Below are 11,631 nucleotides of genomic sequence, written 5' to 3' on the forward strand. Positions count from 1 at the left end.
ATAATAAGACATTATTTTGTCAAAAACATTTATCATTTTACATTAGCAAAGCTTTCTGCTAGCCTAAAACTATCTTAGTTTAGATTAGCGAACTGATATTTGCATCATACAAAACGACTTTTGGAAATGTTGCCACCTGGGTTTTACTGCTTGGTTCAATAATAACCTTAAAATCTGAGCCTTTTAAGGTAAGTGAACCACGTTACCTACCTGTACGAACACGCTTTCTTCAGGTCGCATTAGCATTAGCAATGGCCCGTTCATAATATTAGCATCATGAGTATCGATATCTGATGACGTCGGTTTGAATCTGAACAGGACCGTAATGCGCGTCTAATTGGACTCGACATGTTTGCACAATAATTCATGTTAATAGACTGAAACCAGCGATTTTAAGGATGAACAAGAGTAAATGAAGGTATTTTCTGCTATTTTAATTGCAGTGGTACAGGTCAGCTTGTTATTTTTGCTCAGCAAGATATTAAAATCCAACAAACACTATATGTAGTTCAATATACAAATAAAATGTATGTTTTCACGGTTTCTAACCTTAATGTTTTCCTGTTAAACAAACAATTTGCATCATCAAACCAGTCTTCAATGTCTGCTTTAGAAATCATAATTAGGATTTGCTGAGTTATTTTATTATAATAGTAACGTTGTAAGCATTATTTTTTTGTGAAACCCTTGATACTTTTGTTTGAGCATGAGGTAAAGTTGGTTTTATATTTGGATATTCAGACATTCCCGTTAAGAGTATTTGTTAATTCTAAATAGGAAAACCTAAATAAATAGTGCTAATGCTGTTCTGAAGTCATAATTGCATGCCATTTCAGACTGAATATTTAAACTAGCGTGGTAAATATTATAGAGACATTTAAATGAACAAATGTGCGAAATTCAAACCAACTTTACATCCATTTGATTGAGGATTACTTTATAGAAATGTTATATTTTTTAGAAACTAAATATTTTGTTATAATGAATGTTTTTTAAAAAGATTAGTGATTTATCATTTTTTACACTGATAATAATACATGTTTGGTTGCAAATCAGCATATTGAAATGATTTCTGAAGGATCATGTGGCACTTATGTATGGCACTAAAAATTGGAGCAAGGATTTTGCATAATTAAGAATAAATTACGACCAAAATATAAAGATATATATTTTCAATAAAATAATATGTTGCCATATTATTGTTTTTGCTGCTTTTTTGATTAAATAACATGCAGCCTTGACAATATAAGATAATTATTTCAAAAACCTTACGTACAGTTGAAGTCAGAATTATTAGCCCCCTGTTTTTTTTCCCCCAATTTCTGTTTAACAGAGAGATTTCTTCAACACATTTCTTAACATAATAGTTTTAATAACTCATCTCTAATAACTGATTTATAATAATGGTTTGTTCTGTAGACTATCAAAAAATAGCTCAAAGGGGATAATAATTTTGACCTTAAAATAGCTTTTAAAAAATTAAAAACTGATTTTATTTTAGCCGAAATAAAACAAATAAGACTTTCTCTAGAAGAAAAAATATTATCAGACATGCTGTGAAAATTTTCTTGCCCTGTTATTCATTATTTGGGAAATATTTAAGAAAGAAAACAAATCAAAGGGGGGCTAGTAATTCTGACTTCAACTGTATGTTTTCAGTGTAAGCTAAACTAGACTTTTAAAATACACTTCCCACCATCCAAGACAGACTTAGTTACTGTTAGATTCTTTTAATAAGTTAAATAAAGCTGAATGTATCTGCTTCTGCATGTCCATCACAATTTCATGTTTGCACACAGTACTCGCACTATGAGAATCCATCCTACAATAGTGGAACAACAATGTCCTTTGTTAGAATAAAGACACACAGAGGGAAATTTGCTCTGAGTGCTTTCATTTGTTCCCAGATCTCTGTGTTTTCACCAGAGAGCAGCAGGGTGTCTGTGGTGATGCCAGATCCATTCGCGTTCCAGCACTGTGGACACGAATCTCCTGTCAGTTCTGCTTTATCCCACACAACACGGACAATTCACTGCAGTTATGTTTATTTTCATTTACGTTTTCAATACGGGACATATTGTAGATTAACTTTGAAATGAACATGCCCACCCAAAATCTGGAAGAAAAATTATAAATACTGGGCTTACAGGTTTGTGGCTGTGTTAAACAACTGATAAAATTGAAGATTTAAAGATATTAAATTGTTATCTCAGTGTAATATTGTAAGTTAGGTGGACATATTTTTTAATTTACTCATAAATATGATTTAACTGCATGTTTGGAACTGTTTGGTTCAATAAAAGTAAAAAAATTAGTCGAGGAGACTTTACATTTTGATTTCTTAATTTGAGCATTTACACTCACTGTAAAAAGTGAAAACTTAAACAAATTACTTCGACTTGTAACAATTAAATGAGTAAAGTTTGACAAACTCAACTTTCAGTAGAAATAAAGTTAGTCCTTTTTTTTAGTAATTTATTTAAGAAAACAAGAATGGAACGGTACATACAGTACACTACAAATCATTCAACATAATATTGTTCATATAATAATAATAGTAAAAATACTTTTATTACAGTACAACTAATTCTGGATAAGTTGACGGTTCATTCTGCCGTGGCGACCGCTGTTTAATAAAGGGACTGAGCCGAAAAGAAAATGAATGTATCTCTTTAAGAGCTCAGAAACATTTAAATTGAAATCTGTTTATTCTTCGAGGAACTCTAGAACCACCGCACTCTAGAATGTTGAGTTGTTGTAAACTAACATTGGGTCAAATATGGACAAAACCAGCCACTGGGTTAAAAAATGATCTGAAAATTGACATTGGGTTGTACTGCAAAAAATATTTGTCTTATTTCTAGTCCAAATATCTAAAAATCTCAAATCAAGAAGCATTTTCTAAACAAGAAAAAATAAACCTTATTTTATTTTCAGAAATAATACATTGAAATGAAGTGTTAGCTTGTTAAAACAGGCTACATTATCTGCCAGTGGGGTAAGTTTAATAAACTAGTTTAGCTTTATCCCACACAACACAGCCAGATCATCGCAGGTATGTTCATTTTTATTTAGGTTTTTCAAGACGAGACATGTAGATTAACTTTGAAATGAAACTGCTTTGAAATGAACACCTAAAATCTGGATAAAAAACAAATACTGGTCACAGGTTTGTGACAATGTTAAAAATAAAATAAAATTTTAATAAAAAAAATAATAAATAGTGTTACTCTGATGTCATTGATGAACCTTTGTAACTCTAAAACTAGCCTTTAAAGGGAGAATTCACCCAAAAATGAAAATGTACTAAATATTGCACTCAAATGGTTAAACCTTTATGAGTTTCTTTATTGTGTTGAACACAAAATAAGATACTTTGAACAATGCTGAAAGCCTGTAACCATTGATTTCCATAGTAGAAAACACAAATATTATGGAAGTTAATGGCCACATGTTTCCAGCTTTCTTCAAAATATATTCTTTTGTGTTAACCAGAATAAAGAAACTCTCTTGATTTAAAACAAGCAAAGAGAGAGTACATGATCATTAATTTTTAGAGTGAACTGTCTCTTTAAGAGCTCAGAAACATCTTGAAAGAACTCTAGAACCACCGCACTCTAAGAGTGTTGGGTTGTTGTAAACTAATGGTGGGTTAAATATGGCCAGACCCAACCACTGGGTTAAAAATGTAATTTATCTAAAAATTGACCCAATGTTGGGTGGAATGGTAACTCAGTGGTTAGCGCTGTCACCTGACAGTAAGAAGGTCGCTGGTTCGAGTCCCAGCTAAGTCAGTTGGCATTTCTGTGTGGAGTTTGCATGTTCTCCCCGTGTTAGCGTGGGTTTCCTCCTGGTGCTCCGGTTTCCCCCACAGTCCAAAGATAAAGGAATTGAGTAAACTAAATTGACCGTAGTGTATGAGTGTGTGTGTGTGTGTGAATGTGAGAGTGTATCGGTGTTTTCCAGTACTGGGTTGCCGCTGGAAAGGAATCCACTGCGTAAAACATGCTGGAATAGTTGTTGGTTCATTCTGCTGTGGTGACCCTTGATGAATAAGGAACTAAGCCGAGGGAAAATTAATGACTGACCCAACGTTGGGTATACTGCAAAAAAAAAAAAAAAAAGCATTGATTTATTTACAGAAATACTACATTAAAATTAAGTGTTAGCTTGTTAGAACAAGCTAAATTATCCGCCAGTGGGGTTAAGTGAAATAAACAGGATTATTTTCAAACCGAAAACAAGCTTATTTTACTTCTTGTCACATTGTTTTGCTTCACTATAAAAAACGCTGGGTTGGTTTTTAAACCCAAATGCTGGGTTGAGACTGCTGGGTAACAAAATTGGGTTGATTCAACCCAATTTGATTCAACCCAATTTGGGTTGAAAATCGGTCTTTATCTATTGACCTTATTCTAAAATGCGGAAGTGCGCCTGTTTTTGCGATTGTCTTAGAACTTCTGTTTCAGTCGCCTATGGGAGAAATGACAAGGAATAATAAACGGCAAAAAATGGCTTGCTCTACAAACAAATGTTTGCATGACTATACAGAGCAAGTAGAATAATATAACAAGGAAATATCAGTTTGCAACATCAAACAGCGAAACGAGCAGTTTTTAATGTTTAAAAATGAATGGAAGTGAATGAGACCGGAAGTCTCGTGCCTAAAAGATTCAAATGGCAGCGCCCACTCGTCTGCGGAAAATAAGGTCAATAACCCAGCAGTGCTGGGTTGGGAACGTGGACGTGAAAGAGAAAAAATATTATCAGACATACTGTAAAATGTCCTTGCTCTGTTAAACATCATTTTGGAAATATTTAAAAAAGGAGAAAAACAATCAAAGGGGGGCTAATAATTCTGACTTCAACTATATGTATATATATATATATATATATATATATATATATATATATATATATATATATATATATATATATATATATATATATATATATATATATATATGTGTGTGTGTGTGTGTGTGTGTGTGTGTGTGTGTGTGTGTGTGTGTGTGTGTGTGTGTGTGTGTGTGGTAGATAAAGCAGTTTTTGGTTGGTTTTGTAGTTTTGTGTTAATAAATAAATAAATAAAATCTGCTCTGACAGGCAGAATTTGTGTTATGTGTGCCTTTTTTGTTTCTTTTAAGGCGTGGAAAATAATTGTGGTTACAATGTAATGTTAGCCTTTAAACTTTTGAGAAACACTTGATTTGCTTTAATATTGATGCAGTTATGAATACAATTGTATTATTATAGGTAATATTTATGGCATATTGCATCATTTATATCAATTTTGGACGATTACTTTTATGGAAAACAACAATCTGGTAACACTGTACCTCATCTTACAATGTATAACTATATTGTTCTGAGCTATGCACGTTTTAAGGATAAACTCATTACATTTTTTATTATTATTTTTGAAAATTATTGATTTAGTTTTTAGAAACACTCAAAAAAATGGAGTTTGATTTTTGTTTACTTATTTAAAATGAGATCAAACAACACAATTCTTGAGTTTTTTTTTCCTGACAACTTAATTGTTCAAAAAGTTCAATCCACTTAAATAAGCTAACTTAATTCCTTCTTGTTGTCCCAACATAAATTAATTGTGTGAAACTGAGCATTTTTTACAGTGTATCTTGGCTAGAAACTTTTGAAACTAGAAACTTTTGTTGCATTTTTAAGATGTGAATATTTCTGATACACCATTAAATAAGCCGAGTGTAAATAAAAGCTCCCAGACAAACAGTCGAACTTTTGAACCCTCCAGATATGAAGCTGTGATGACTTGTCGAAATCGTCTGTATTTAAAGTGACAAGCGGAAAGTGTCTCAATCTCACCTACTGTTTTCATGCAGCTCAGACTGGACATGAGTTAATGGCAGCCCAAATCTCTGAATAAACCGGCAGATCACACAAAGCTATTTTACACCATCACCCGTGTCGAGTCTGAGCCATTCAGCATTACTGTACAGTAAATAAACAGATACCGGTGCTGAAAAACCTCCCTGAGATAATGAGGATGCTGAAGAGTTGAATATGTCTGGCTTTTTGCAGAAAGCAATTAGGAGCGCACACAGCAGGAGCACGGATTAATTCAAACGCTCGATTAAACCTGAAATTCTTTTGATAAATAATTGTCAACTCAATATGTTTGCTGGAGTTGATCTGTTATGGGGGAAAAGAGATGGGGGGCTGGTTAAATTACTTTAAAATGTACGTTTTTGTTACGTCTTAACCATGAATCAAAATGTGCAATCTGATATCTCAATGCTTTGGTTTAACAGCAGCTTAGTTTAAAAAGCGAATTAAAAGTTGTCCTTTTTGATTGCATCATATGCAAACAAGCTATATGTAATTGCATGCAGCAGTAAACAAACTGCATAAACATGTCTTAATTGCTGTTACAGTGTCGTGCATCTCCACAACCACCCGCTGACTGCGTGGGAAACACACTGAGATGCATTAGGTGTTTGTGTTGACATGCATCTGATGTTTTTCTCATCATACACACTTCAAAAATGAGTGTTTTTTTGCACAGGAATGCCAGCTTTAAGAAGAAACACATCTTCCTTAACGTGAATAATCATCTAAAGAACTATTTTCTGCTTTATATGCCCTTTTTGAGTCTTGAAACAGTGCTAATATGAGACAAATGAAACAAAAAATGCTAGATATTACAGATATACGCATGTTTTTATTTACAAATCAGAAGCATCGCATTTAAATAAAATATATCTACATTTGTACTACAAAAAAAAATAACAACAAGGCACTTGTTATAGTGGCCTAGATGTATTTACAGTAGTAAACATTTGAAGAGGATCACAAAAAATTCCTAAGATGACAAGAATGGGTGTTGGATAATAGTTTAAAGACAACTTTTTGATCCGCTTCAAATGTTGACTACTGTATATTTATCACAGAATAAATGTAAAAGATGCACATCCAAGCCTGATGCATCCAAAGTCCACACACACACTGCATTTAAACATGATCTACAGCTTGTCCATGTACTCACAGAGCACACATTAGAGGTTTGATGAACTCTCTAAACTTCTGATCCGTCCCGGTTGTATATGAGATTGTTGACGCTGAAATGGTTGGAGATCGAGTTGATCAAGCCACTGTTGTTGTGCGATGCTGAGTAGTAGTTGAGTCTGTTGGTGTTGAGATGGCCTGGTTCTGAGGGAGGGCTGATTTCATGTCCAGACATGCCGTGCTGCGTAAAATCCCCCAAATGTGCAGAGCTGCCGTCTCTGCTTCGGACCGCGTTTCCAGACATAATGGAGTTCATGTTACCGATAAAGTTGCTAAAACACGGGCTGTGCTCCGCGGACGGAGAGGGAGAGGATTTGGGATCGCTGGAAGTCGGGGAGTTTTGGAGGCTCGGCGGAGACGCGCTCATCAGACTGGAAGTGTCCGCCAATTTAAGCGCGTCCTCGGATTTCACAGACATCGCGTTTCCGTCGGCTCTTCTTTTTCTCTTTCTTCTGAAGTTGCCATTGTCGAACATCTTCTCGCAGTTTGGGTCCAAAGTCCAATAATTTCCTTTCCCTTTAAAAAAAAGAATGATATGAATTAGAAATGTAAGCACAAATACACTGCGTAATTGTACTTGTCAATGCGTAATTGTACGTCTAAGTGCGTAATCATCTCATAAATAGGATAAAGAGCATTAAAACTTACCAGGATCATCCTCATCCCGTGCAACTTTCTTAAAGCAGTCGTTTAATGACAGGTTGTGTCTTATAGAGTTCTGCCAGCCGGCTTTACTTTTCTTGTAAAAGGGAAAGTTGTCAGCCACGTACTGATAAATCTGACTGAGCGTCAGTTTCTTATCCTGCGCGTTCTGGATAGCCATCGCAATCAGCGCCGAGTACGAGTACGGCGGTCTGACCATCTTGAAAAGTTCTTGCTGACTTGATATGGAGAGCCAGCCCAAATCCGCGCTTCCAAAGCCGGTAGGAGGAGGGAGAAACTGCCGCTGGTTGGATCCAAATCCCGACTGGATATAAGAGCCTCCGTTTGGGCTTGAGAGGTACGGGGTGGAGGTGATGCCCGGGCTGTTCATCCACAGGTAAGGGTTGGTGCTCGGCGAGCTGTACTCGCCGAGCCCGTAGCTGGAGGGATGCGCAGGCGGCCTCTGGTGGTGGTGATGGTGGTGATGATGGTGCAGGTTCTGCTGGTACATGCTGAAGTTGGAGTCGCAGTACACGGTCATGTCCAGGATGTCCTGCTGCTGAAGGGGACTGGTCTGCTGGCTCGACGGCTGCTGCCCAAACGCGTTCATAATCCGCTCTCCCTCCAGAAACATGGAGTTTCTCCGATCTGACCTGCTGAGTGTGCTCGTCTCTGAGGGGTTTCTCAAGGAGAGTGTCCGGGTGCGCTTCAGGGGAGGGTTATTTAACCTGTCCGGGGCGCATGCAGTGAATGGACTCATGTTGACTACTCCTCCCACTGTCACACTTCTTCTCAATTAACTTCATCCAATATGCATCAATCTGGCGTCGAGATCATTCACGTGATAAGCTTGCCGAACAAAGACTGTTTAAGCGCTAAAAAGGGTGGACACGTCTAAAAAATGGAAGATAGTTACACTGTAAAAAAAATAAAAAATCTTAAAATAAGTTTATACGAAGTCTCACTTTTTTTGTTAAACAAGCTGTTCTAAAGCGATAGTTCACCCTCAAGTGTTTCCAAACCTGTAACCGTTGACTTCCATATAAAAGAAAACAAGTACTGTGTAAGTCAATGGTTACAGGTTTACAGCTTTTCTTCTTTTGTGTTTTAACAGAAGAAAAAAGTCAAGCATGTTTGGAACGAGGAAGAGTAAATTATGACATTTTAAATTTTTGTGTGAACTTTTCCTTTAAGCCAGTTTAATGTAAATTGAGCTAAAAATGGCTGGTTGAACTTAAAAATGTAAGGCAATTTTTTTAGTATTTATTTATTTTTCGCAGTGTTGAAGATATACGTTGGAAATACCCCCCTCTCTCTCTCTCTCTCTCTCTCTCTCTCTCTCTCTCTCTCTCTCTATATATATATATATATATATATATATACATACAGTTGAAGTCAGAATTATTAGCCCCCCTGAATTATTATTTTTAATAAAAAAATGTTTTTTTCACCAATTTCTGTTTAATGGAGGGAAGATTGTTTCAGCACATGTAAGTATAGTAGTTTTAAAAACCTATTTCTAATAACGAATTTATTTTATCTTTGCCATGATGGCAGTAAATAATATTTTACTTGATATTTTTCAAGACACTTCTATACAGCTTAAAGTGACATTTAAAGGCTTAACTAGGTTAATAAGGTGAACTAGGCAGGTTTAGGCAAGTTATTGTATAATGATGGTTTGTTCTGTAGATTATTGAAAAAAAAAATTAGCTTAAAGGGGCTAATAATTTTGTCCCAAAAATGTTTTTCTAAAAAATTAATAACTGCTTTTAATCTAGCCGAAATAAAACAAATAAGATTTTTTCTTGAAGAAAAAATATTATCAGACATACTGTGAAAATGTCCTTGCTCTGTTAAACATCATTTGGGAAATACAAAAAAAATTATATAAAATCAAAAGGGGGCTAATAATTCTGACTTTAACTGTGTTCTATATATGTAAAGGGACTCAAGTTTTTCAAAACTTGCTACACTGTATGTGATGATTTTTATATTAAATCATATTAAACAATACATTTATATCTTTAAATAACAACTACAAGAAGGTTGTTAGCAACATGTAAACATTAAAAATCTTAAGGGTAAAATATTAAATTGTCATATTTAGGAGTATACGATTGTGTTTAAATATATTAAATCATTTTCATTCGCCACAGCAGAATGAACCACCAACTTGTGGGATATGTTTCATGTAATAGATGCCCTTCCAGCTGCAACCTATCACTGGGAAACATCCATACACACTCATTCACACACATGAACAATTTAGCTTACCCAATTCATATTACACATGACTTTGGACTGTGGGTGAAACGCAAGCCAACATGGGGAGAACATGCAAACTCAGAAATGCCAACTGACACAGCCGGAGCTCGAACCATCGACCTTCTTGTTGTGAGGCGAACGTGCCACCCACTGCGCCACCCTGCAGCCCAATTGCAAATATATCTAAATATTTTGAGAGGATATTAGCGTGTGTATACATTAAATGAAATGTTTAACTTCAACACAGAGTAATAATGTATTATGACCACTTACTATAACATGAAATTAAAACTGGACGAACCCCCAAGCACCCAGCCCCAAACCCCCGCCGAACTTATCATATGTAAATGTGCAATACATCTTATACCCAAAAGAAGTTTCGCTTGAATATAGCAGATGGATAATGACAATAATTTAAAAAGTTTAATTATTCGGCTTTTGCATGAACAATTTTAGAAAGTTGTAAATGTGTGCTTTCTGTAATAAAAATAATAAATATTTATCTTACTACTGTTATAATTTATTAGTTATAAAAATTGTCTGGTTTCCCAGAGATGGGTTGCAGCTGGAAGGGCATCAGCTGCATAAAAACGTGCTGGATAAGTTGGCGGTTCATTCCGCTGTGGCGACCTCGGATTAATAAAATGACTAAGCCGAAAAGAAAATGAATGAATGAATGAAAATAGTCTGTGAAATATAAAGTTAAAACAGTGACTACTATTGATTTATTAATTATTTGTGTGGATTTTTATTGATTATAATTTTGGATTTTTTATCAAAGAAAGAAATTAGATATCTTCTATTGGGATATAAATGTGAAGAAGGATGAAAATGACATATCTGACTGAAGGAAAATCGGCGGTCTTATTTTAAACTTAGGCTAATTCATATGCACTTCACGTGGTCAAACATTTAGGTTTTTTACCCTGCACTATCAGAAATAAAGCTACATGAGCCGTCTCTGGGGTGGTACCTTTTTAAAATGTACAAATGTGTACCTAACTGGTCCATATCAGGCGTCGCATTATAGTGCCTTCGCCTCACAGCAAGAAGGTCGCTGGTTCGAGCCTCAGCTGGGTGAGTTGGCATTTCTGTGTGGAGTTTGCATGTTCTCCCTGCGTTCGCGTGGGTTTCCTCCAGGTGCTCCGGTTTCCCCCACAGTCCAAAGACATGCGGTACAGGTGAATTGAGTAAGCTAAATTGTCCGTAGTGTATGAGTGTGTATGAATGTTTCCCAAAGATGCTGGAAGGGCATCTGCTGTGTAAAATATATGCTGAATAGGTTGGCGGTTCATTCTGCTGTGGCGACCCCAGATTAATAAAGGGACTAAGCCGAAAAGAAAATTAATGAATGGTCCATTATAATACCTGTGTTATAACTGTTCCTCTTAAAATTTGTAGGTACTAATATATACTTTTGAGGTACCAATATGGACCCTTTATGTACAAATGTGTACCTTTTGAAAAGGTACCACCCCAGTGACAGCACGCGTACCTTTATTTCTGAGTTTGAGAAAGCACACAGACAGGCTTCTCTGTCGCCACCATGTGTCCACATAGAGAACACCAAGAATATAACAGATTTTGTTTACAATCATGAAATATGTACAAACATATACATATCACAACAATAAAAATAAACATGAGGGAAAGTTTATTAACAGTACACTCTCAGAA

General features: G+C 35.5%; 1 protein-coding gene and 1 long non-coding RNA gene across 7 annotated transcripts in view; both read right to left on the reverse strand.

The window, feature by feature from the left end:
- LOC141376871 (uncharacterized) overlaps window positions 1-475 on the reverse strand; it is a 33,271-nt gene extending 32,796 nt beyond the window's left edge. Inside the window, exon 1 of one of the 6 annotated variants that reach the window (XR_012388196.1) lies at window positions 211-301. This is a non-coding gene — a long non-coding RNA (uncharacterized lncRNA). Of the gene's footprint in view, window positions 1-210 lie in introns of all 6 variants that reach the window. The other 5 variants (XR_012388199.1, XR_012388197.1, XR_012388198.1 and 2 more) reach the window with 5 other exon arrangements.
- Window positions 476-6,680: 6,205 nt separating this feature from the next.
- On the reverse strand, window positions 6,681-8,385 carry foxi1 (forkhead box i1). The gene is given in 2 exon segments (NM_181735.1): window positions 6,681-7,560; window positions 7,693-8,385. Coding segments are annotated over 2 exon segments (1,134 nt in total). The 5' UTR covers window positions 8,321-8,385; the 3' UTR covers window positions 6,681-7,054.
- Window positions 8,386-11,631: the final 3,246 nt, after the last annotated feature.

Source organism: Danio rerio, chromosome 12, assembly GCF_049306965.1.
Source record: "Danio rerio strain Tuebingen ecotype United States chromosome 12, GRCz12tu, whole genome shotgun sequence".
Classification (NCBI taxonomy): Eukaryota; Metazoa; Chordata; class Actinopteri; order Cypriniformes; family Danionidae; genus Danio; species Danio rerio.